This window comes from Ambystoma mexicanum, chromosome 8 (genome assembly GCF_040938575.1).
Source record: "Ambystoma mexicanum isolate Mex_15411 chromosome 8, UKY_AmexF1_1, whole genome shotgun sequence".
NCBI lineage: Eukaryota > Metazoa > Chordata > Amphibia > Caudata > Ambystomatidae > Ambystoma > Ambystoma mexicanum.
Window position 1 is genome coordinate 675,461,652 of NC_090929.1, and position 27,591 is coordinate 675,489,242.

At 47.4% G+C, this 27,591-nt stretch overlaps 1 protein-coding gene across 1 annotated transcript in view; it reads left to right on the forward strand.

The window, feature by feature from the left end:
- The window catches only part of FBXL15 (F-box and leucine rich repeat protein 15), a 178,550-nt gene extending 156,330 nt beyond the window's left edge, over positions 1–22,220 (forward strand). The window contains exon 4 of the mRNA XM_069610474.1: positions 21,170–22,220. Within this exon, the coding sequence (XP_069466575.1) occupies positions 21,170–21,359 (190 nt within the window). The 3' untranslated portion in view covers positions 21,360–22,220. The remainder of the gene's footprint in view (positions 1–21,169) is intronic.
- Positions 22,221–27,591: the final 5,371 nt, after the last annotated feature.

Genomic DNA, 27,591 nt, shown 5'->3' on the forward strand with positions numbered 1-27,591 from the left:
CGCTGAAGCAGGTGCAGGTAAGTAACACCTCTGCTGCAGTGGCAGTAGTTCAGGGCCCCAAAGTGCTGCATCACCAAGACTTGTTATCCTTATCATGATGAAATATGCCACAATAAATGGCCCCAGTCCCCCTCCCTCCTATAATCCGGACACACAAGAGGACCTCCCTTTTAGAAGACATACATGTTCCACCCAAAAAAAGAACAATTCCATTCACATACTATGTAGGTCAACCTCCTGGTCAGCCCACATGCTTGCTGGCAGCAATATATCCTGCATCCCATTTCTTGTGTGGTTTGTCCACGGACACTTATAGAATGTGATTATGTGACTGTGATACATGGACAATGCTACTCGTGTAGTGTTTGGTTTATGACAATGCAAGACCTTGTCAGAAAATAATGCCTAAACCAGGCATGAATGGTCTCCCTGAGTCACTGGAGGTAATATACAGGCCGAACTTTGAGAGGAAGTTTAGAGACTATGATTGCACAGTCTGTAGATTATCTAGCAAAAATGCACAAATATGCCCTATATTCAGCCCAGGGACTGAATAAAAAATTCCCCATGTGACTACTTAACCAAATCATACTCTCTGCAATTGGTACAATTTATCCTAGCCTCGAAATTCTCCCGGTATACGAAAATACAGGGGCTTGGATTGGACTTAAAAGGGAAGATAGCCTACACCGCCTATGTAATGATGCCATTGAATCCTCGAGGCCTTTACTCACACAATGCACTGTGCTATCTAACCTTTATAAGAAGGGATATCATACATTTATTGGAGTTCATTGTATGGGTTAACATTTTTGGTAGTGACGGCTGCAGCTCATCACATCTGGCTTCATGTGGAAAGAAATGTGGATCTGCCTAAGGGGCCTAATGTAAAATCTTGAGGATGAAGGCAAGTCTCTTTTTATGCACACTCCAGAATAAAGACAACCCGCTAGGGAAATAGGCCAGGAGATAGTGTTGCAAGGATAACAAGGTTTATTCACACAGAATACAAATATCAGCAAAGGACTCTGCTGCTCGAGAGTGCTTTAACAAGCACAATCGCAAACAATTGCTTATAAACTCAAAATGCATCACGCCATATAGTACAATTCGAGGCCACTGATTGTAGGCACCCTACACATGAGCTTGCTCCATAGGGGATGCCAAGCAGTAATTGGCTGGTGCTTCACAGTCGGTCTGGATCCTTGTGGGTCAGTTTGGCTCATCCTCGCGGTGAAGGTCGGGGCACGCATAAAATACATTGTTCCTATCTAAGCTAAACACGCTAAGACTGAGTATTAACTCATTGTGGCAGGCACCTGGGCAGCACAGTAAATGGTGCCAGGGAGAAGGAAGGATAAAATACAGTCATGCTGACCCACACATTCAGGACTTCATTGATACCGCAGTTCCCGCACTCAAGGTCTCCCCCCGTCTCCTCCCCCTGGGGTTTTATCTTTAATGTATTCCTCCTGGTACCTCGTGTTACAAGGGATATGTGTTGCTGCTAGGAAGAAATACAAGCGCACCCGCATCTATGGACATTAGATGGGGGGTTCGGACCTGGGGGGTCTGGACCTGGGGGGTCTCTTGCTTATCAAGGAATGCAAAGGTGTGGGGATCGAGTCAGTGGTGTGAGGCCGGCTCCGGCCGGCCTGGCTGGGTGGGGATTAGGGGCCTAATGGCATTTTAGTGGAGATAAATGGACGCAACGCGGAGCCTGTGGCTTTCACAGGCTCCTGCAGGGCGCATTCTTTTAGAAAATACTAAATATTTGCAAACTGTAGGGACAAAGGGACTTTCGTGGGAACAGGGCTCGTGCAGAGTCAGTGTGTTACACAGAAGTTGGGCCTTGTGAATCGGGGGACGCAAACGGCTCGGGCCTGCAGCTTATCCGTTTTGGGCCTAATACAAAATGGAGTCGAGAGCTATAGGCTTTTCTAGGGGTATGCATCTACCTTTAAGCGCTACTTGGTCTCTACATGTTGCCTAATAATGCAGATTGCTCCCCCCTTGCATGCTATATCACCTCGTATGGTGTTCGCCTTATTTGGAAGCACCTAGGGGGTGGGATAGGCTCATTTCCATCCCAACATTCCCCCCTTCGTTACTTCTACAGTAACAAATTATCCTCCCCATATTTCCACTCATTTGCGTGCCTCTCCGCTTCGTCTTACGCGGATGTTCCCTTTATGGTCATCCATGACGATGGGGAGCAACATCTTTACCAGTGTTCCAAGCCATGAGGGGACCCAGCTGGATGCCATAGTCAACCAATCATCTTCCTTAACCTCGGCTTCTTTCTTCATCTTCACCCCAAGGTCATGCACTGCTGCAATGACGTGTGATAGTGTCCTGTTATCAGCGTCTTCAGAAGGTACGAACGTGCAACATGAATTTCTGATCTTTTTGCAAACACCACCCTCCATAGCCGCCAGGAGGTCCAAAACTTACCTATTTTGCATTGTCATGAGTCTTCGGACCCTTGGTTCCCCTTTGATAATGTTGAACCCCTGTTCAGTGTCGTTTGCCAGCTGGATTAATTCCCACTGCACTATCTGGAGCCATTTGGCATTGGCCCGTGTCTGGATGCTGGGCACTAGGGATGCAAAAAATATCTCTCCTGAATTGTAGAGCTTATATTCTTCTGGTATTTGCGCAAGCAGGTCAGACGAGTCTTTGGAGATATCATTGGGTGCTCTCCTTTTGTCTGCGCAATCGGTCATCGGGTTTCCTTTCAGGGACATTTGGCGGTTGTTCGGTGGGTTGATATTCTTCGGTGGGGGGTGCAATGGGAGCTTCACGCAGGACAGACCCCTTTAAATGCTCTTCCGGCATGACCAGTAGGGCAGAATGCAACATGGCGTGCGAACAATAGCCCTTCCAAGAAGGTGGGCGGTGCAAGTACGCTTGCTGCCCGCAGATTCAGTAATAGTCCATTAGTGCAGATGTGCCTTTTTTGAGGTCGGGGTCATGACAGTTCGATTGCATTGTTCATTTGACCCAACCGCTGCTGTCCCTTCACAGAAAAAACAGAGTTAATATGATTTTGTCAGGTTTATTTTTATGGGCCTCTTGAGGGCCGTGACCCAAGTTAGTTTTGTGATGTGTTCTGGCCATGTTTGTTTGCAGGCCTGCGCTATGAGCGCTGCGATTTTGTCATTTCCCCCCAGTAAGTAGTCCTTCTGCCCTGCACAAATATGTTACGTCTTGCCATTCATTGTTGACATGTCTTTTTCCTTCGATGTGAAGGTGTGGTTCTTTGAGGCATTTGGGATTGTTCAAACTTGTTTTGAATTTTTTCATTGATCTGAATCGATAAGTTCTAGGTGGACGGTGCATGCCTGAAAAGTGCAAGATTAATTAGTTATTGTTTTTCTATTGTGGGTACTTCTTGTGGAACTAACACCTTGGGTGCCCTAGATGCATGCAGTATTAAGAAGCAAACTTAGCAACTCCCATTAGTTGTTCGCCTTCCCATCGCACTCAGAGTACCAACTATTCGAGTGCTGTGGGTGGCTAGGGTCTCCCACCACATCGAAACATAAGCCATGGTACGCATCTTATTTACATTGGCGCACTTGTCTTTTGTCATTGCCTATCGTGGGTCGGGAGCTGCTACTATATCTTGTGACATTTGTTAGCATTACAAAACTCTCGGTTGTTGGTGTTGGCATACTCTCATTCATTCTTTCATTCAAATTGGGGATGGAGGTAGAGTGAAACTTATCATGCATAGTATACAGGAAAGTGGAACTTCGGACATTGGGAGGCATTGCAGTTACATTTAAGGATAATGCAGTAACATTAACAGCTATTTCCGTTTTATTTCTGTGTAGGCTTGTAATGTTCAAAGGCGTTCTTCCCTTCCAGGTCTGTTGTGTCTATTCCACATCCATTTACTCCCTCAGCCCCCCTTCTTTTAGATGGCCAGCCCAGATAAAAGATGTCCCTGTTACGCTCACCTGGTATCTGCAGGTGCTTTGGGGCACGGTTGGAGCCCTCCCTCGACTTGCCTCCCCTGTGTCGGCTGTCTTCCCCAGCTGCTGCAGAGTATTTTGCCCTGGATGCTGGTATTGCCCCTGGGAGAAGAGGAGAGGCAATGAGGATGGCGCGGAGGTGTTATGAATTCCTTCGCCCCCTTTGTGCCAAAACGGAGTGCGCAAGAGCCTTCCCATGGAAGCTCGCCTGTTTTGTAATGCTGGGCTCTCGGTCCTGCTTCCTTCAGCAGGGGCGTGTAGAATGGGCCTAGTTGCTTCACCGGCCCGCGAAGTGGCGATCTAGACCGGCTGTGACCAATCCACTTGGAGGGTAAGTCTTTGGTTATTGTTCATTTTTTTTCAATAATGTCTTTAACAATGAGTCTTGACTTGATGGTAAGTAATAATGATGTCTTGCAATGTATCTGCTCTTCTCTAGGTGTGAAGATGATCGATCGGAAGCATGGAGCGGAACCTGGGGACTCCCCCAAGGATGATGGACTCTCAAACTGGGCGTTATAATGGAAGTCAAGACTCGGGTATGGTGCGGTCAAGAGTTCGTTATTATGAGGTTCTAACATGTTGTGTTCTTTTTCCCGGGTAGGAGTGGTCCGACGGCGTGGAGCAGAGTCCGGATGCTTGAAGACAGTTCAGCGGCTCCAGTGGAAGATACTGCGTTGAAGCGGAGAAGAAGCGAAGACTGCCGCATCGCTGGAAGTCCGAATCGGGTGAGAAAAGGTCCCGACCTTGGTGGAATGCAGGTAAGGTGCCTGCACATTGAGGGAGTGGCTGGAATCAGGTAAGTTGCCTTCAGCGGTAGAGCGGCTGGAATCCGGTAGGTGCGCCTCAGCGATGGAGCGGCTGGAACCCGGTAGGTACGCCTCAGCGATGCAGCGGCTGGAATCTGGTAGGTGCGCCTCAGCGATGGAGCGGCTGGAATCCGGTAGGTGCGCCTCAGCGATGGAGCGGCTGGGATCAGGTAAGTAAGATGACTGACCTCTGAGGATGGAGTAACCGGTATGAAGGTGAAGAACAGCAGTAAGCGCCACACTGCAAAGCAGAGTAACATGAAGCGTGGGTATGTGCTTGGGCTGGCCTTATTTGGGCTGGCTCCGGCCCCTCACTTTAGCCACGCCTTGTGGCTCCACCTTGTCCCGCCCAAGGACTCCAGCACGTGCCTCCCAATGCTGTTCTATGGCCACGCCCGGCCCTGATGCACGTGCCTTAGGCACAGAGTGTGTAAAGCACACATTTCCATGAGCCTGGCTTCAAAGGCACCAGGACTGGTTCCATGTGGACCCTGGGGGTGATGAAGGCCTGGGCCCTTGCCCAATGGCCATGACAGCACTCCCCCGCAAGGCCCCTCTCACGGGCTCCCTCATCCCCGGTCCTGGTTTGGCGGGATTGTCACGGTGAAACCGCCTGATTAGTTGAGGTGCATGGATGAATTCCACTGGTTCCCAAGTGCGAAATTGAGGTCCATAGCCTTCCCAATCAATTAAATAGTATAGTTGTCCTTGTACCATTTTCGAGTCCAGGATGTCTTTAACCTCGTACTCCAGTTCTCCTTCGATAATTTCTGGCTCCGGAGGCTTTTTGATCCTAGTTTCAGGCTTCACATGCTTCAGGAGTGAAACGTGAAACAATGGATGAATTTGCATATCGGCGGGTAGATCAAGCTTTACCGCGGCCGGGTTGATAATGGCCTTGATGGGGATAAGGTCCAAGATATTTGGGACGGAAGACTCAAGGCCCTTTTAGTGGTATATTTCTGGCAGCCAACCATACTTTTCCCCCAATACGGTAATGTGAGGCTTCCTTTCTATGTCGCAAACTTCTTTTGTTTCTCCTTGGCTTTGGTTAAATTCCTCGTTGCTTCCTTCAGAGTTTGAGTAATTGTCTTATGTAGGGAGGTGATTGCTGGTATTTCTAGCTCATCAAGCGGGTCAAAGGAGGATGTCCGAGGATGTCGACAATTCATAATCTACAATGCGGTTTGTCCAGTACTGGTGTGGATGGAGATATTGTACGCAAATTCAGTTAACCAGAGAATGTCCTTCCAGGGTCTTTCGGTTTGCTGCAGCATGCATCTCAGGTATTGTTCCAGCATCTGGTTAGTTTGTTCCGTTTGACCATCAGTTTGGGGATGGTGACTGGTGGAGAGGCGAAGGTCAATTTGCGCTATCTTGCAACAACTCCTCCAAAATGTTGAGACAAATTGCGTTCCTCGGCCAGAAACCAATACCGAAGGAAAACCATGTAGCTTGACTATTTGATCTAGGAATACAGTTGCCAGAGCTCCAGCGGTCGGAAGCCCCTTAAGGGGAATAAAGTGTGCCATCTTGGAGAATAAATCTACCACCACTAAAGCCATCGCAGGAAGGTAACTCTGTAATAAAGTCCATGGATAATGTGTGCCAAGGGACCGGTGGTATAGCTAGTGGATGCAACAATCCTTCGGGACTTGACTTTTGGTTTGGGATTTCTGTTGTGCACAAACTCCACAGGTAATAATCAATTGGGCCACGTCTTTTCTCCAGGTTGGCCACCAATAACTTTTTCTGATCTTGGCTTGGGTCTTAGTAATTCCGGTGTGTCCCTCCACAAATGATTTGTGGTAGTTTGCAATTATCTTGTTTTGAATTTCTTTGTCTTTGATGTATAGTCTCCCCTGGAAATAGGGTAAGTTGTCCTTAATGGAGTACTGGTTCCCCTTGTGTAACCATTCTTGTTGGGCGGCTTGGTCCATCTGAGTCTGGAGGTCAATCTTCAAATCTTCCCAGCAGGCGTTTACTGCAATCTGATTTTGAATTCGCTCTTCTGGGATGATACATACTGATTCTGATGGCATAAAACGCGTCTTTCTCCTCTCCCATTCGTGACAGAGCATCTGCTTTTCCGTTAGGCACTCCCGGCCGATACATGATCACAAAATCGTACTCCGCGAAGAAGAGAGCCCAGCAAAGCTGACGAGAAGATTGGGCCTTGGCAGTTTTAAAATATTGCAGATTACGATGATCTGTAATAATGGTGACAGTATGTCTAGCTCCTAGGAGATAGTGTCTCCAGGTTTTAAGGGCTCCTTTGATCACCAGCAATTCTTTGTCGGTTATGGCATAGTTATTTTCTGGCACTGTAAACTTGCGAGACCAAAATGCTGTGGGGTGTAGCTGTCCCGTGTCTGGATCTTTTTGTGATAATACTACCCCCATGGCCACACTGGAGGCATCGGTCTCAACGATATAGGGCAGATCGGGTCGAGGATGCCGAACGATGGGTGTTGAAGTGAAAGCCTATTTTAATTCCAGAAAGGCCTTTTCTGCATCCGGGTACCAAGTAAACTTCTTATTCTTCTTTAACAAAGAAGTGATAGGGTGAACGATTTGGGAGAATCTCGGAATGAATCGCCGGTAGAAATTAGCAAATCCGAGTACACTTTGCACTCCCTTGACCGATGTCGGGGACGGCCACTGAAGAATAGCCTCTACCTTACGAGTGACCATGTGCACTCCTTCCGGGGTAAGAATGAAACCCAGGAACTCTACTTCCGTGACGTGGACGGAGCATTTTCCCAGCTTGGCAAATAGTCGATGTTGGCAGAGTTTTTCCAGAATGGCTTGTACATGTCCAACGTGGTCTTCTTTGGATGTTTAATAGATGAGGATGTCATTGATGTAAACTAGGACACAAATATCCAATAATTCGTGGAGTACATAGTTCATAAAGAACTGAAATGCTGCTGGTGCGTTGCATAGCCCAAAGGGCATAACCTGGTACTCAAAAAGTCTGTACTTGGTTCTGAATGCAGTTTTCCATTCATCTCCCTTTTTCACTCTTACCAAATGGTAAGCTCCCCGTAGATCCAATTTTGTATAGATTTGTGCATTCTTTACTTGATAAAGTAGTTCGGGAATAAGTGGCTGGGGTACCTATTTTTCACGGTGATCTGGTTTAATGCCCTATAATCTATACAAGTTCTGAGGTCCACTTCCTTCTTTGGCACGAAGAAGTGCGCTGAAGAGGCGGGGGACTTGGACGGACAAATGAACCCATTAGCTAAATACTGGTCTAGGTACTTTCTTAGGTGCTGATTTTCTTGCTCAGTCAGAGCGTAGATTCTACTGCAGGGAATTTGTGATCCGGGGACCAGATCGATTTGGCAGTCATAGGTTCTGTGGGGTGGTAGGGTATTAGCTTGTTCCTTTTGGAACACGTCCAGATAATCTTGATATTCGGAAGGTAATGAACCAACAATTCCTAGGATGGTTTTTCCTTCGAGCTGTAGTTTCCTCCCATCCCTGAGGTTAACAGCGTTTTGCACATTCCTGAGGGAAGGTCAACTTCCTGGTGCACCAGTCAATCCTTGGGTTATGGATTTCAAGCCATGGCATTCTGAGGATCATTTGGAACTGGGGTACCCCTATAAGATCAAACTAAATGCTTGCCTGGTGACCATCCTGACATGTCAGCATTACCTTATCGGTGTGTTCAGTTACTGGCCCCGAAGACAGCTGTGGGCCATCCACGGCAGTGACATTTTCCAAGCGTGGTTTTTGCTGAAGTGGAAGGCCTATCAGAGTGGCCAAATCCTGATCGATATAATTCCCCACCGCACCACTATCAATGTAGGCTTTCAGGGCATGGACTCTTGATGGTTGGTGGTGGAGGGTTAGAAGCACTGGGATGACTAGGTGGTTGATCTGTTCAACTTTCTTGATTCCGCCCGACAATGGGACCCCTATACTTGCCAGGCATCTGAGTTTTCCGACTCCTGTTCCTTTGCTTCGTTGCCATTGTCCGTGGAACCTACCATCTTCTTGGGGGGGGTTTCACAGGGCAATCCCGCAAAAAGTGTCCAGCCTTTCCGCAATATAAACAAAGTTGCTGTTGTCTCCTCCTTTTCCCTCAGCCTTGGAAATGGGAGCTCGCAATCCCCCAATTTACATAGGTTCGGTAGCTTCATGCACCTTAGTTTGACTGTCCCGGGGTCGCAGGTAAACCGACCTCCCTTCTGCCCTTGTGCGATCCATTTTTCGGTCTTGTAGACAATGGTCCAGTTGTACAATTAGGTTAATATACTCCGCACAACCCTCGGGCGGATTGACCACTTGAGCTAGCGCATCTTTCAACTCACCGCGTAGTCCTCGGTGAAATAGTGTGGTTCTTTTCTCTTACGGCCAATTAGTCTGTGCAATGAGGCGGTTGAAGGTGGCAATATAAGTCAATAAGTCATGATTCCCTTGTCTAAGAGAGAGTCATTTGTTGTCCAATGCTTGTCCTTGGGTGTGCCTGGCAAACAGTTTTTCCACTTCCCCTTGGAATTCCCCAAAGTTCAAAAGTATTGGATCATCCTGGGTTACTAATGGGATGGACCAGTCGGCTGCACAACCTCCCAAATAGGAAAGTACATAAGCCACCCTTGCGCTGTCATTAGGGAAGGATCCTGGTCGACACAAGAAGTGGAGGCGGCACTGGTTCATGAACACGGCGTATTTGTTGGGGTCGCCGAAGAAGCATTCTGGAGGAGCCAGGGGAACTGCCCCCGGGAGTAGTACTTGCACTGGAGGTGATGGCTGGGGCAACGGGGTTGGTGTGATCCCGGGTAACAGAGTTTGCCTTGCTAGATCATTCGTCCGTTCTCGGGCTACTATGAGGGCTCTCCTCAAGAAATTAGTCTCTTGTCTTGAGGCATGCACTTCAGCCCACAGCTCCCACAGTAGTTGGGCTAACTGGTCTGTTTCAGAGGTTTCCATTACGCCCAGGCAGAGATTCGGAGAGGCTTTGCGTTCTGTTACGCTCACCTGGTTTCTGCGGGGGCGTTGGGCACGGTTGGAGCCCCCCTCCACTTGGCTCCCCTGTGTCGGCTGTCATCCCCAGCTGCTGCGGAGTATGTTGCTCTGGATGCTGGTATTGCCCCTGGGAGAAGAGGAGGGGCAATGAGGAGAGGCAATGAGGATGGCGCGGAGGTGTTACGAATTCCCTCGCCCCTTTCGTGCCAAAACGGGGTGCGCAAGAGCCTTCCCATGCAAGCTCACCTGTTATTTTATTACGCTGGGCTCTCCATCCTGCTTCCTTCCGCAGGGGCGCGTAGAATTGGCCCATTTGCTTCACTGGCCTGCGAAGTGGCGATCCAGACTGGCTGTGACCAATCCACTTGGAGGGTAAGTCTTTGGTTATAGTTATTGTTCGTTTTTCAATAATGTCTTTAACAATGAGTCTTGACTTGATGGTAAGTAATAAAGATGTCTTGCAATGTCTCTTCTCTTCTCTAGGTGTGAAGATGATAGATCAGAAGCGTGGAGCGGAACCTGGGATTCCCCTAAGGATGATGGACTCTCAAGGTCAACAGGTAACTGGCCGTTATAATGGAAGTCAAGACTCTGGTGTGGTGCAGCCAAGAGTTCGTTATGAGGTTCTAACCTGTTGTGTTCTTTTCCCCTTGTAGGAGCGGTCCGACGGCGTGGAGCAGAGTTCGGATGCTTGAAGACAGTTCAGCGGCTCCGGAGGAAGATACCGCATTGAAGCGGAGAAGAAGTGAAGACTCCCGCGTCGCTGGAAGTCCGAATCGGGTGAGAAAAGGCCCAGACTCCGATGGACTGCAGGTAGGGTGCGCACACAGCGATGGAGCGCCTGGGATCAGGTAGGTGCGCCTTCAGCGATGGAGCGGCTGGGATCAGGTAGGTGCGCCTTCAGCGATGGAGCGGCTGGGATCAGGTAGGTAAGATGATCTTCAGAGGATGGAGTAACAGGAATAAAGGTGAAAAACAGCGGTAAGCATCATGCTGCAAAGCAGAGTAACGCGAAGCAAGGGCACGTGGTTGGGCTGGCTCCGGCCAATACCTTTAGCCACGCCTTGTTGCTCCACCTTGCCCCGCCCAAGGACTCCAGCACGTGCCTCCCAATGCTGTTCTATGGCCACGCCCGGCCCTGATACACGTGCCTTAGGCACAGAGTGTGCAAAGCACACATTTCCATGAGCCGGGCGCCAAAGGCGCCAGGACTGGGTCCATGTGGACCCTGGGGGTGATGAAGGCCTGGGCCTTTGCCCAAGGACCATGACTGTCCCCCAATAAACACCTAATATGAACATGCAAATAGTAAACTAAATAGCTGTGAAGTGGAGCCCACAGTCCTAACTGTAGGCTCTAGTGAAACTTAATTCTACTGCTACCTACATTTGAAGAATCTCTTAATGGTGTCATTTTAATCAAAGTCGCACCTGCGGAAAGAGGAACCAACAGGAGGGTAAAAACAGTGGTAAGGGATGTGGATGAGAGGGAAATAAAGTGAGAGTTTGTAGTTTCCGTAGGTCATGCTCTAGCAGCAATGCATGTACCATATTGATTTTCACATGCACAGATATGGTCAGCGTAGAGCTACTGTGTTAAGTTAGTGGCGTTGTTTTCAGTCTGGGTGTCTGCTGTGGAGTTCTAGGGTGCCCTACGAACCTCAGAAAGGTGTATCCAATATCTCAGCCCCTTTACCTTTACTGAAAAAGGGGTGGAAAACACCACTTTAATAGGGTCTATGGAACCTGGGGGTGTTCCACTTACGGACAAAACTTCTGACATATATCCATTCCCCGGGCAACAGGGGTTGGGCTGGGGTGGTGTCAGCCAGTGAGGTAGTGATAGTTTCTCTGTCTTCTGTGTGAGGTGGTTCAATTTGTTTCATAATGCATTTAATCGCATTTGTGAGTTGGGCTAGCTACTGCTTGAACTCTTCACTCAGGATTGTGGCTGCTCTGTGTGCATCTGATGCTCTTCTTTCTGGAGGCAGGGGTGTTTGCATGCGCCGACCAGTTACAATTTCATGGGGGGACAGGTGGTGGACCTTACTGTGCTGTGCACGGAAATGGAAAAGTGCCAGGGGCAGGCAGTACACCCAATTCTTTTTCAGGGGGTTGCATAATTTAGAAAGTCTACTTTGAAGGAGTCTGTTTATTTTCTCTACCATCCCGTTTGCTTATGGGTGGTAAAGGGAGCATATTTTGTGCATAATTTAGAAAGTCTATGCGTCCCATTGTATGATAGTAGGACGTCTAAAACCTCCCTGACAAGGAATCTTGCGGCACACTTGACACCTGGGTGGGCACATCGGCCAGCTTCAACCCACCGGGAAAATGGGCACACCACCACAATTGGATATCGTGTCCCATTGCGTCTTTCTCCCATATCTGCATAGTCCATGTGCAGCTCAAGGAAGAAGCGCACAGGGCGGGGTAATGTCCCCATCAGAGTTCTGAGTGTCATGCCTGTGCTGAACACTTGGCACATTGTGCATTGGACCACCATGTTCATCAGGTGTTCATGCAAATTTGGGATAAACCAATCTTCCTGGAGATCGGCTGCAGAGTGCTCTTTAGAACTGAGATGGAAAATGTAACTGTTAGAATGCAATGTACAACAATTCATCAGGCATTACCACTTTCCCTGTTGCTTGCTGTCGCCACAAGAGATCTGTGGGTGATTGGATGCACCCACGCTTGAGCCATAGATCTTGCTCTTCTGCGGGTGCTCTGCGCTGTACTTAGCTAATTTGTGCTATAGGGAGGCCTGGCGTATGCATCTGTGTGTTGTTCTGTCGTGGACTTGGCCATAACATATTCCGCCGATGTAGGAACTGGGAGGAAAGCTGCTTCCTTGGCCGCCTTTTGGCTGTTGTCTTTGTGGGTTACAGCTTTCCCCCAATTGGTGTTCCATATAAGAGGAATTGCACCCTTGCCAACTCTGTACTGCTTCTTTACTTGTTCGGTATTCAAAATTATGGTTTGCTGTTAATTGTCCTGTTCGGAGCGCCCGAGGGTCACCTTTAGCAGCAGGCCTACTCATCAGTCTTTTTCAGCGTCTCCTCTTTGCGGTCTGCTGCTGCGGCAGACCTGTGTCTTGCCCGCTTTCCTGCAAGCTTCTGCTTCGGTGGACTGCTCAGCTCTTCCCTGGAGTTCGGACAGCTCTGTTGATCCTCAGCATGTGGTGTTTCAGTGTGCAAGAAGCTGCAGAGTTAGGAGCCTCCCTCCCCCTCGGCTGGACTCCTCTTCCAGACGCTGCTTTCCGCTGTGCACACTCTGCAATGTTATTTGCCTTCACTGCTCGCGTCGGCATCAGCTTCCGTTTTTCCTTGTTTACCAATTCCAGCAACTGGGACTGGCTCTGCTTCAGCTTCTCCTTCCATGTCTCTCTTCCCGAGCTGAAACTCATTCCCGAGTTTAAATGTCCCACTGAGGTATTTTGTTCGGCAACAATTAGGCCGCACATTCTGATTAACAGCACTTTTGATCCTACGGACCCTGAGCCCTTCTTCCTCAACCCAGTACCACAGACCGTATGGATCCTGAAGTCCATAGTGGTTTTGGTATTTTTATATGTAGTTAGTTCAAAGAAGCAGTCAAAGCTGAGAGTTGCCAGGTGCTGCGTTTCCTAACGAGATTCCTTCTGTGTTGCGAGTGTGGGCTAAGCATTTAATGACCGCCACCACAGAAGGCTGTGCGAGGGCCGAAATCAATGTGTTGAGTAAATCTGCATGTGGCACTGGGGGGGAGGGGGCGTCTGCTCATATGAACCCCCTCCTTCTCCAGCGTGACAGACCTGCATGCACCATTGTCGTGACGTAGGCAGAGTCTGAATAAATGGTTACATAGCACCCCTTAGAAGCCTGCAGAGCCTCAATGAGTGCAATGAGTTACGCTGCCTGTGCAAAATAATGTCTGGGTAGTCTTCATGATCAGGGTTTCATATTATCCCTCTTCTAGGTGAAAAAAACTGCTGCCACAACATATTTTTCACCTGTATCCGTATCAATAGATGCTGACCCATCAACAAAAAGTACTTCCCCTTCATCTAGAGCACAATCTTTGGCTTTTGGGATATCGTCCCCTTACCCTTTGTATGTTGCGCAATCGTGTTGTATGTCTTCAGCCGTGCATGGCTCTGTGAGGAACATGACGGGATTTGCGGTTCTGCACTGCACTACATGGAAGTGAGGGCTGGAATGTATCCTCATATGCGGATGTCCGTTGTGTGGTGACTGTAGACTTGGATCAATCCAATAGAGCAAAGAGTGAATGCTCCACGTACAGTGTTACGGAGCATCCCATGACAAAGGTAGAACTTTTTTCAATTGTGAAGGCTGCGGCTACCAGCACCTGTTCGCATGCAAACTGTCCTTGCATGACAATCGAGTGTGCCGCTGTAATACGCCAGAGGTTTGTGGCCCATAGAACTCTTTTGCGTCAGCACTGCGATCATGAGTGTGCCGTTTTAATGGGAAAAAAATGGTAGAATTCCTGTGTGTAAACGGGTGTGGCGAGGACTGGAGCGGTCGAAATCACTACTTTTTAATCATTGAAACTCATCACCATTTCTGCTGTCCACTGAATTCTGATGACTTCCTTTTGTGCCTCCTTGAGGCCCTGTAGGAGCATCCTCGTATATGCTGCATAATCTAGGATCCATGCTCTGCAATAGTTACAGAGCCCTAGGAACCTTTTCATGTCCTTCACTGTGATGGGCTCTGGAGTAGCACTCACTGTTGCTGCTCTGTCTGGAATTATTCTTTTTCCATCCTTGGAGATAAGTTGCCCTAAGTAGAGTACTTCTTGCAAGCAATACTGGAGCTTTATCTTGTCCACTTTGTACCCTTTCTTAGCTAGCAATTGTAGTAGTGTGATGGTGTCCCTTCGACAGCTCTGCTCACTGTCGCTGCAGACCAGTAGGTCATCTACGTATTGAATGATCATGCTGGGCACCTGAATGTTCCCTAGATCTTCATAGAGTATTCCATTGAAAATACTTGGGCTCTCACAGTACCCCTGGGGTAAGCAATGTTGTTCGTAGCGCCTTCCCCCCAGTGTGAATGCTGTGAGGCTGGGTCGAGGAGCACTGAGAAGAATGCATTTTAAGTCGATTTCGTGGCTTCCTTGGGGATACTGCAAAGGATCGATGCCGGGTTACGAACTAGTCGAAACTCCTTTTGCACAATGTCATTAAAGGGTCTTGGTTCCTGGATCATCCTCCAACTGCCCCCCACTGCCTTTTTGATCGGATAGATAGCCGTATTGCATGGTGAGGTAGAGGGCACTATAATCCCTTGATGTAACAAGGCCTGCAGTGTTTCCTGTATACCCTCTTCTGCTTCTCTGGACATGGGTTTTGCTTAACCCGTGGAAGTACAGCTCCTGGCTAAAGGGTAATTTTTACAGGGTTTACTTCTGTAAGTATACCCACATCATGGGGGTTTGTGGTCCACAAGTGTGGTGGGACGTACTGCAAATCACTCTCACAGAAGGGGGGGCAGCCCACTAACAATAGCCAAGAGGGTACTCTGCACTTGTCTGTACTGCACCATCACAAGGTATACAGATTGCAAGAATTATTTCACCATCATTGTCATTTTCCAAAAAGGTCCTCATCTGTCACTTCTCGTAGAGGTACGTTGGGGTCAATGCACAACACTGTGCACCATTGGCACACATGGAGTCTGTTCCTAGTACTACAATTCTCCTGGCAGACACAAGCAAACCCTCCAAGTCTAACGACACTATTGTGCCAGCAACCACATTTGGGAGCGCTACAGGTCTGAAAATATAATCTGCAGGTACTCTCCATTCTTTCCTGGTAATCGAGGGGACTGCTCAGGCAAGTACTCTGATGCCATAAACAAACATGTCTGGGTTGAAAGGGATCCCCCTCACTGCAATCTCATTTGCCACAGCATGCATCACTAAGATTGCTCGAATTAAGCACATGCCAGGTGTGGCACAAACAATTCCCCTGTCTGTGAATGATATTGTCATATTCAGTTTGCTAAGTAGGTCTCTACCCAGTAAGTTAATGGGGGAGCTCTCTGAGTAGAGATGGGGTGCTCGTACAACCTTCCTTCCCACCTTGAAATCTAAATCTTTTGTGTATGGAACCGTTAACAGAGCCCCAGAGAATCCCTGCGTGTAGAGTTTTTCCTGATAGCGGGAAGTTTCCTTCACTAATGCACAACTTCTCCGCTCCCACCATAAAGATGAATTGCTTGTTTCCTATCTCTGACCCCACCAATGGTTCCTCTCCTGATGTAAGGTCATTGACAGTACTGGACACGCAAGTGCTCTCTGTGGGCTGTCCTAGTCAGGATATGTTTCTGGAAATGAGAAGGGGGTCCTCCCCCCACCACCATAGCTCCCTAGTATGGGGCTGCTGCTCCATTGGGTGCAGTGGCAAAGGGGTGTCTCTTTTCCATGGCCTGTTGGTTGGGGCGGGGTTGGTGTGGCTGCATAGTCTGTTGTTGTTGGTGTGGTGGGTGGTAAGGGTCTGGGATTTGGGGAGGCAGCAGCTGTGTGTATGCCTGATGTATTTTGCCGGTATTGATGACATCTCCTGGATGGGTCCTTGGGTGGGGATATCCATAGTATTGTCGATTGTAAGTGTGGTTTACTCCCTGTCTGCTACGGCATTCTCTAAGTGCTCCCGCATGAGCAACACTGCCCTGGCCCGCCACCCCTTGGCCGGTGTCCACTGATTTCCCCCCTCCTCTCTGCCCACGGAATCCACCTCGTTGCGGTCCTCCTTGCCACTGGGGCCCCAAAAAGTGCTGGTTTCCTCCCCACTGTCCTTTTCCATTGTCTGCCCATAAGGCTGCCATCCATGCCTGTGTTGCCACTGAGGCACACCCTTCCTCTCCCATCTGTTCTGGGGGGCGGTACTGCTGCTACTTTCACTAGTTTTTATTTTGAAATGGTTTTGCTTTCTCCGGCTTGCCTTCTCTAAATAGTTTCCTTTTCGCGCCCTTTGATCCTTCTGTAATTGTGCACTTTGATGCTTTGAATCTCAGGCCATCCCCACCCCAGCTATTTTATCTAGTGCCTTTTGCACCTCCTTAGGCAGTCCCTGTTTCACAATAAAGTAAAACAGAGACGCTGATTGATCCCAGGCGCTGCCCGTTTCTGCTCTCCACATCTCTTGAACCCCAAGAATGTACTGTGCAGTGTCTTCCTCGTCCCCTATTGTGCATTGCATTATAGATTGTAGATCGGGGGTGTCCGGGAATGTCTGCCTCAGTGCGTCCCATAGCCGCGCTCTGATCTTATTGAACGATGCCCATTAAGGGCATCGTTGTTTAGTGTTACTCCCGGGCACCATGCTTTGATCCACACCATCTCTGCCTGATCTCCCACTGCAGCTACTAGTAAACTCTGTCCCATATATCTAAAGGTACCCCTGCAGTGTTTTTCTCAAACGCATAGATCAATTTCTCTGCTCCCGCTGTGAGTTGTGGGAGGGCCTTGAGAAGAATATTTTTGTCCATCTGCGCCCACGGGACGTAATGAGGCTGCCCTGTGCCTTTATGGATTAAGGTAATTTGCAATTTGGTCCTTCCCTTTCCTCCCTTGACACCACTTCCCTTTTTCTTTGCCAAAGCTATCCTACCGAATCTTTCCCTTAATCTCCCATTCCACTGGCTTTCTACTCTTGGAGTGGCGGTGGATGCCTGTTCAGCCTCTCCCTCTATCTTCTGTGTCATCAAAGTCAATCCAGTATTCCTCATCTCCTCGTCCGGACTCCACATTCTCGTACCCTATACTGTCAGTTTTCCCCCTCTCGTTCTACATGTAGAGCCTTTATGGGGGGCATTGTCAATTCTGAACAGGAAGGCACCTGACTTCCATTTGTCACAGGGTGGCGGTGGGGGCGTTCCTGGGGGCCACATTGGACTTCTGCTTCCCGCGCTGTTTCAGAATCCCCTTTTTCTTCTCCATCTTCCCAGTCTCCTCTGTGCTTGGGCTCTTCCCATTATCTGGTGTTGTCCCATCCCTTTCAGGGCCTTCTGTTTCCTCGAATATTCTCCAGAGGTCTAATATCTCCCTTCTATTCTGTAATGGTCTCCCCTTGTACCTTGCAGTCAAGTATGTGGCATTCCTTCTCCCTTTGTCTCAGTCACCCATTGGTTGTGATACTTCTTAATTTTCTCATAGTACAGGGTCAGGGCTTTACATATATGGTCTAGGGTTGTGTCTGTCCCTATGGCTCTGCCCAGTCAGGGATGCGTGTCAGCAATGTGCTTGTCCAGTTGCCCCCCAATTTAGGCCAAAAAATACAATTTGTTCAGTACTACTTAGAACATATTTACTATAATTATGTCCGTACTGTCAGTCAAAAATAGTGTCACAATGTTTATAACAAAAACAATCAAATTTCTTCTTTTTCCTTTAGAGCATACTCTTTCCTCCCCCCCCCCCCACTACACGTTCTGCTGACGCACTCACCCACACATAGCATACACGCCCCTCCCGGGCCTACTCTGTACATATAAAAGGTACAGTAACAAAATAAACTAAAATAACAAGCTAAAACAAAAGCCACTACTTTTCCCCAAGTGCTCCAATTATACAGAGCTCCTAAATGTCCTCTTATATCTATCTCCTGCACTGGTCAAGACAGTGCACTATGGCTCCACTGTCTCCTCATGCTCGGGGAGGCTCCTGTATTCCTCTTTCCTTATCCTCAATATACTTTAAAATGAAATGGATAAAAATGGCCATAAAAAGAAACCTTCTACAATCGCCAAACCAACATATGCTTTCACTTTCATTGACTGCGTGTTCACCCATTTCACAGTGCCCTATTTCCCCACCCAGACATTGTTATTCCTTGCAAGCTATACTCACGTGTTCACGTTCTTCCGAAAGCCTCCGTTCACTGGGAATCCACAACAGGCCTGGGCCTCGCCCTGGGGCTGTACCCTGCTTCAACGAGCAGGTGGGAGTTCTGCAAAGAAGGCACCTGCAAGGGCCACTGCTGCATACGCGTTTAGGGGACTGGTCACCATATGTGGGTATGGCCCGTCTGGAGAGGCTGCCTGGATACCTCTGCAAATAAGGGAGCTATGGAATCGCGTCATAGGGGTCACCAAATGAAGGCAAGTCCCTTTTTTTTTTTACGCACACTCCAGAATAGACTACCCGCTAGGGAAATAGGCCAGGAGATAGCGTTGCAAGGATAACAAGGGTTATTCGCACAGAATACAAATTTCAGCAAAAAACTGCTGCTCGAGAGCGCTCCAACTAGTACGATCACAAACAATGTCTTATAAACTCAAAATGCGTCACGCCATATAGTACAATTCGAGGCCACTGATTGGAGACCCCTACACATGAACTTGTTCCATAGGTGATGCAGAGCAGTAATTGGCTGGCTCTTCCCCGTCGGTCTGGATCCACGTGGGTCAGCTGGGCTCATCCTCGCAGTGAAGGTCGGGCACGCATAAAATACATTGTTCCTATATAAGCTAAACACGCTAAGACTGAATGTTAACTCATTGTGGCATGCACGGAAAATGGTGCCAGGGAGAATAAAATACAGTGGTGCTGACCCACACATTCAGGACTTCATTGATACTGCAGTTCCTGCACTCAAGGTCTCCCCCCTGGGGTTTGATCTTTAATTTATTCCTCCTGGTGCCTCATTTTACAAGGCATGTGTGTTGCTGCTAGGAAGAAATACAGCCGCACATGCTTAGACTTTCTATGGACATTTGATGGGGGTTGGGACCTGGGGTCTCTTGCTTATCAAGGAATGCAAAGGTGTGGGGGTCGAGTCAGTAGTGTGAGGCCGGCTCCGGCCTGGCTTGGTGGGGTTTAGGGGCCTAGTGGCAGTTTATTAGAGATGAATGGAGGCAGCGTGGAGCCTGGTGCTGTCTGATGCTCTTGCAGGGCGCATTCTTTTAGAAGATACTAAATATTCGCAACACCGGAGATACGAAGGGAAATGGACTTCCGTGGGAACAGGGCTTGTGTGGAGTCAGTGTGTTACACAGAAGTTGGGCCTTGTGAACCAAGGGATGCAAACAGCACGGGCCTGCAGCTTATCCCTTTTGGGCCCAATACAAAATGGAGTCGAGGGTTATAGGCTTTCCTAGTGCTAAGCGCTACACAGTCTCTGCATGTTGTCTAATAATGCGGATTGCTCCCCTCATGTGTGTTATAGCACCTCATATGGTGTTCACCTTATTTGGAAGCGCCTAGGAGGGTGGGATAGGCTAATCTCGATCCCAACAAGGATACCCCTAAATCATGTAAGCTCAGGTATAAGGTACATCATACTTTTTTAAATCTATGCATGGTGAGATATACAATTACTTGACACCTTCCTACTTACAAACATTCTGATCCTAATAATTAAACCTCCTGATTCCATTACAGTGCTGATGTATGGGGATGCACACAAACATTTATTGTAAATAATGTTTTAATGTATGAATTTGTGTTTCATTTTTTTATAAGTGTACAGATCAAACGTTGAATTTGTGTTTTTATACTCTTTTCTACAGTTTAAAGGCCAAACATTTAATAATTTAAAAAAAATAATGTGATTACCTTATTCATGCTTGATTTAATATCTCCTCAATCAGTAAAAGGTATTTCTCTGTATTCTTTTTGCGTATTGGAAGGAATAAGTAATAATGAGTTAATCACCAATTGAGGCTGAAATGTAGATATACATTAGCTCCGAGCACCCTCGTGGCTGTGGCAGCTGTAGCTTGCTGACATCAGCAAACTCATCACCCCCAATCCACATTGATGCTGCAAGCTCTACAAAGGGGCTTGCCTGTAAGAACCATTCCTCTGCATGCTTGCCACATTGGGGATGGAAATGTTAAAACTGTGCAGAAATGCCCATGCTGAGCAGGTTTGTGGGGCTCGCTACTGAATTCTTTCCATTGTGGGTATTCCCCTGGGTCTGTCTAGATCCAAAGGAAGGAATACAGTGACGCAGGTAGTATAGCTCAGTGGCAACGCGCTCGTCTTGGAGCAACATAGGTTCGAATCCCGGGTCCGCACTTAGAAACCTCTTCGGTATTAAGCGGGTTATAAAAAAAACGATTATAATTGTAATCTGGAATGCACTGCGATATACCATTTCCCCTTGTCCTGCCTCAGTTGTGTATGGCAGCAAATTCGCGAGTATGCTGCCTGAACAAATGACATTAGTGAAACGCGACAGGTACATATTACACAAACTTTGCAATTTGGGCATGTATTTTGCACATGCAAGTTGGAAAATAGTTCTGTTAATTGGCTCCAATATGTTACATGTAAATCTGAAGCTAAAAACCCACTTGAAAAAATAAATGTGTGTGTAATATTGTAGTACTTGCATGTTGTGAATTCACGAATCATTCTAAAGCCTTTGATTTTCCCATTACAGATCGCTGGCGGAGTACTGCCCCAAAATGAAATCTCTGATGGTGAAACACTGCCATAACGTGACCGAGTTAAGTTTGGAAATCCTGCGGAAAAGGCAAGTGGAGATTGACGTGGAGCCTCCACTTCATCGGGCACTGATTCTACTCCAAGATATTGTTGGATGTGCCCCATTCATTAATTTACAGATTTAAGGAAGCGACAAGCAGCCCTTAGTGTGTTGAACCGGTCACGGCAACTGATGTCGTTGCTGCTGTGAAGAGCAACAAGACCAATAGCATTGAGCCATAGGTCTGAAAAACATTGAACGCTTGACCAACCTTTTGTATTTGGATTCATTTCCTTTTGAGTCTTTAAACAAGGAATACTGTGAATAGATGATAAGAGAATAAGATGGTACATAAGAGTAGATCCAGAATATGGTAACAGAAGATCAAATAATAAGACCTAAAGGCTGCTCTGCCACAATGGGACCACAACATCCCATTCAATGCTCCATTTCTGGCACAGGCCATACCATCAAGTCTTGTTGTGCTATCAGGGGTACTTACAGTAGCAACTCCTAGAGCAGGGTGCCATAATTAAAGCATGTATCAAATCTTATAGAACTGTACAAAGTTTGGAAGCAACAGGGACCCACTGTATAGCCAAACAACATTATATGTAGTAAAGGAACCCGTTTCTCTCAGTGACCGGACTTAGACTTTACCATCATCTAAACTTTACTATATGACGTTATGAGACAAACTGGTCCTTATCTGGGAGCTGTACACCTCCTGCAGTGGGAGATTCAAGAATGTCTGCAGACTTGGACGATACATACACCCATGTTTCTCTCCGTCTTCCTGGCTTTACTAACCATTTGGTTCCCATTCTTGACTGGCCTGTAAATATGTAATTCTCACACCCGACTGGCACTTGAGGTTTTTGCGCTTTTGCAAAGGATGGGGTTTCAAACTCAACTTGTGGTTTATATAAAATGTATGTCGGTTAGGCCTCTGGCTGGTATGCTTCATCCAATAAATTACTCCCCGTACATATCTTTTGTTCTCAAATGTGTGCGCGTGTGTTTTTATTTCCAATTTCTCCTTGAAAGGATAGCTTGGTTCTTACAAAAATATCCTCTTTATTAGGATATCAAATAATGAAATCACCCTCATCTATGCCTTGCCTCCATCTCTTAATTTCAACCACTCACCTAGCACTCTGCCCTCGAACACTACGACCTACACAACTGTCCGTTTTTAAGTCATCCTCACCCCTCCCCCTTTATTGTGTCCCCCAAACCTATTTCTCCCTTCCTCCTCTTTCCCAAGCCTGCCAACTCCAGCTACCCCTAGCTTCCTTGAGTATTGTGACAAAGTCCCAACCCTGGGGCTAGGCAATGGGAGTGGGGTGACTGCGGGGGCCACAACCCGTTCTGTGATGCAGGGTCCAGACAAGGTATGTGGCAGGTCTTCGAGGCTCATTACCCCATCGACTTTGGGGATTGGAAAGGAGTATCAAAGGGAGTTAGGGGGGGGTCATCTCTAAATCAAGGGTCTGTTGATGTTTGAGCTTTTCAGCATTCATTGCAGGTTGGTGCCTGAACCCGAAGTGCATTGGCATTTTCCAGGAACGCGTGCTTTGCGACCATTAAGGGACAGGGTTGGGCCACCCTTTCAGGAACGACCAAGATTTCACAGGAAGGACCCTGTGCACCATCAGAGGGCCTTTGCTGCAAAACAAAGCCCACTGGACCTACCTCACCTCTCCCTACAAGTCTGCAAGACATCTGGATCACTGTGATTGACTCCCAGAGGAACATGTGACTGTCTGGAGGTTTGTATTTTTTTTTCTCTCATCCACCTCCTACTTTGCTTGAGGACCCTGTGCACCATCTGGTGGCCTGACCTGCAAAACGAAGCTAACTGGGCTTACAAAACCTAGGACTCTGCCTACACATCTGCAAGCCATCTGAGCACCTTCATTGGTTCCCAGAGGGACATGCAACACACTGCCTCCCTTATTCAGTCATCCCTGGGCATCCAGCCTGGGCATCTGCGACAAAAGCAGCAAAGCGCAGCTCCCTGTTGGGTCTGGAGAGGACCTTTGGCCTGAACCCCTGCTCAAGCCTGGACTTTGCTGAGATCTTGTCAGTGCGGAACGTCTCTTACCTCACAGGACCAAGGAATGTTGCTGTTTTGCGCCCGTTAACTGTATTTTGGCCACCTATAGTCCAACTCAGAACTTACGCTTGCTTCTTCATAGCCAACCATCCACCCTTCCCTTTCCGCTTACTCACCTACCCCCACCCCTCTCTTCATTGTCTTCACTTGCCTATTTCTTCTACCTTCATTGTGCCCATTGACTTCTCTCCATTCCTCCTCCTTGCTCTTCTCCTTCCCTCATCTCCTAGCCTTCAGCCCCAACTTGGTTTAACTTCTGCATCATTCTCTGGTCTTCCCATCTTCCTCCTTCCCACTGCACACACATTCCTCAAATAAGACGTTGGAGATCCTGAGGCACAGAAGCCTCGGCTAGCCCCCCCGCCCTCATCCCCCCCACTTTCACTTCTTGCTATCTTAGAAACCTGGATATCCCCTCTTAGCTCTGCTAAGCTAGCAGCTCTCCACACTGACACTGCTACATTCACCCTGAGCCATTTAGAAAAGGTGTTGCTGCCCGTCTAACTTCACCTCTTCCTCTTTTGATATGCCACTATTCAACTCCTCTCTCTCCTACTCCTTTCACAGTTCTGACTCGCAATTCCCCCCCTGGTCCTCTTCCTTCCTTGATCTGACCCTTCTCCTTTAGTCACTTCCTACAGATATCCCCATTGTCATGCCTGGTCAATGCAACCGCTCCAAGCCCTTTGCAGCCACCTGCCTTGAACTCCACTCCCTCTACTCACTGCACCACCAGCTTGCCCACTCTGGAGGGAACTCTCTTGATCTTGTCTTTCTCTCTACTTGGCTCTCCTCCTCTGACCTCTCCATTGACCCAACCTATCCTTTTGATCATGGTATCTCCCCTTTACTTCACCCAGAAAATGTGTCTACATTCACTTTGCCAGCCATTTAATTTGTCATGCATTTACTTATTTGTGCCTTTACTTTGCCTCTTGACATTGTAAAGGTGCCAATGGCTGTGGTTATAGTTTGCTTAAGATCAGGCTTGGGATCTTAAGCATTGAGAGCTGGCATTGGGAAAGAAGTGTAGTGCAGGTGGGTTCCCCATGTGACTAAGTGGAGAAGAGAAAGACAGGAGAAATAAAAGTATAGAGAATTAAGTGTCAACGTGAATGAATGGCAAAATAAACACAACCCCGCTTACTCCGTTGTTCACTTTAACATCTCGGTCCTTTCGCTTTCTACTCCACATGTCCTCTCTTCAATGACTAAGAGGAAATGTAGGCAAGACTCTCTTGCCTTGATGACATCTCTCCTTTCTCTTTTCCCTATTCATGCCACTTCGTTTGATCATGCTTTCTCTAACTTTCACTATGTACTCAGAAGTATATTCGACCAACACTAATCTGCTCACATGTTCACAACTGCCCATCCCGGTCCTTGGTCTTGGTTCACCTCCAAAATTCAGATCCTCAAAAGAAAAATGCGCTGTGACCTACTATGCTGGTGCGAATACCCTACTTGTAGCATACACAACATTCCCTTTCTGCCCTAACCTCTGCCAAATCCTCCTACTTCACAAACCTAATCTCCTCCCTTCACAATCACTCCCACAGCTTTCATCTACCCGCCAATCTGTGCTTACACCTTCCAAGCCAATATCCATTGCCTACTCCCTTTCTGCTAACGACTTTGCTCACTTTTCCTCTAAAAGTTGTGCACTCAGTCTGCCCCTCCCAGCCTTCCATCTGTCCACCACCTCTCTCACCCTAGAATGACTACTTCTACCCTATCCTCCTGAATTAGCATTCCTCCTTTGCAGTGGCAACCCATTTTGCAATCCCATCGACCATTTTGCTTCCCAAAGGGTTGAAAAATGTGTCTCAATCACTTGCCCTCATCTCTGAGCTCTTTAACCTTCCTCTCTCTGCTGGACTCTTCCCAGCCTCCTTCGATTCTGCAACTGTATTGAAGAAACCCTCTGCTGAGCCAAATGTTCCAGTAAACTATCACCCAGTTTCTCTCCATCCCTATTATTCAAAGGTCCTAGTGCGCGTGTGCTGCAACCAGATCACTAATGTACCTAGAGCATAATGGCCTTGGAGATCCACTTCAATCTTGTTTCCATAGTAAACACTCCACAAACTCTGTACTCGTGCATGTCTCCAACTTTCTCTCCAACGTTCACCATTCCAAACTCTATTCTATACGCCTCCTTTTGGAGCTTTCAACACTGTTGACCAGTCTTCCCTCCTCCTCCTCCTCACTCTTTACGACCTTGGGCTTCATAAATCTTCTGGATCACCTCCAAAGGTCCATCCTTAAAAATCTCTTAGAACTCAGAAACCTCTGACCCCCACCAATCTCCCTGTCAACACCTTCCCCAAGCATCATTCCTTGGACCTCTACTCTTCGTTCTCTATACCTCTGCCCAAGAAAGACTTCTCATCCTTTGGCTTACACTATCATCCTTTTGCTGAGGACACTCACATATGTTTATCCTTTCCCTCCTTCACCCCAGCCATCTCAGAACGGAAAACAAACGGCCTCCCTGCTATTAGACACTGACAAGTTCTCTGCTGCCTCATGCTGAACTCTTCAAAAAAATTGAAGTCATCCTTCCCCTATCTCTGCTTCCCTCCTGATCTTTTTGCTCCCCCATCCAAGACTCCAGGCTTGGGGTACTCTTTGATCGCAACCTCCGACTGCAACAATTCATCACTACCACTGCTGATCGTATTAACCTCCTGAACATTCTGAAAATTCTTACTGTTCTTACTAACTACTCTAAAAAAAACTTGTGTGCAGCAAACTTGACTACAGTTAAAGCCTACTCCTTGGTCCTCATGTTTGCTATCCACACTCTCTACAACCTACCCAGATCCGCTACCCACTTCTGCCTAATGACAATATGATGGTTGGTTCCCCACGCACAACTGCAAGCAATGGTCTTGCTTCTCAATACCGGTTTCATTGTATCTCAGTTTACTCACCTTATCTTTTTCCCTCTGGTACCCAGCGATAAAATTAGCCCCTAAAATGTTGTTCACTAAAACAAAGCTCCAACAATAGCGTAGCCTGATAACGTTGGTGGGAAATTATGTTGTAGGTTTGAAATTAAACAGAATGACCTTGTTGCAAAGTGGAGTTGAGGGTTGGGCTAGGTTAGGGGAGAGCGATGGGGGTTTTGGGGGAGGAGTGTATCCCCGGAAATGATCAGCTAGAAGGAGGTGGAAGGGGTATCACCCTGAAATGACCAGTCAGGAATTAGAGGAATATCTGATCTTGAACGATAATGGGATCGGGAAGGTGGGGGACGCTTAGGAGGAATGGGTGTTTGGGAGGCAAAAAGGATCGATTTCAGGGAAGAATAGTATGGATTGTCTCATTGTGCTGCATCAATAATCAATATTTAGCGATGTATTGGAATAAAAGAAAAATTGTCTACGTGCTCAGTTAATTATTTTGCTTTCACGTTATTCCATTTATGATCACTAGATGGCGGTCTACCATCTTGAATGCTCAGCATTTACTGTCTCACTACAGCTAACAGCAGGAAAGTGAACAATTAAAAATCAGAAAATAGCTCAGGATTGTAATTTTGTATATTTATTTAGTACTCTTCTTTAATTAGAAGCAATTTCTCCCTTAGATCAATTTTACCTTTGTAAGTGGTTGAGTATGATTAGTGGAAGGGAGATTCAAGGGGTGCCCAACATTTATTTGTAAAGTGTTGATTTAGCAGTCAGACAGAATGCGCAGTGCCATCTAACGGATGTTTCTGGTATAAGAAGACAAACAATACTGGACAGAGAAACAATATGTTGCATTCCATCTGAGAAGGAAAGGAAACTAGAAATCCGTGATGAGATATCCTCCTCCACACTATACTCTGGTACTCTATGCTACTTGTCCCTTCCTCCAAACTATTCAAACGCCCTCCTTTCACTCCATCACATTAGTATCACACCCTCCCCTTAAACTAGCTTTTCTACACACGCCACACAAATACGAACACGCACATTGCAGCACCACTTGCACTCTCTAGCTTATAGCTCACCTGCTTTAATCTCCACACTGCCGCTCCTACCTCCTGCTGATCTCTTTGTCCTCCTGATCTCATTTGTCCTCCTGCACCTCCAACTTGACTTCACTTGAATTACCCAAACGTTCTGCTTCCTGTTCCTCCTTTGTTTATTTCTTCTTTTCTCTCGGGATTAATCCCCTTTCCCTAGCCAATGTGGCCCTGCCTGCCCCACCCGGGGCGTGTATGTGCATTGCTAATGCGTAAATAGTGGGCTAAACCCCATCCACA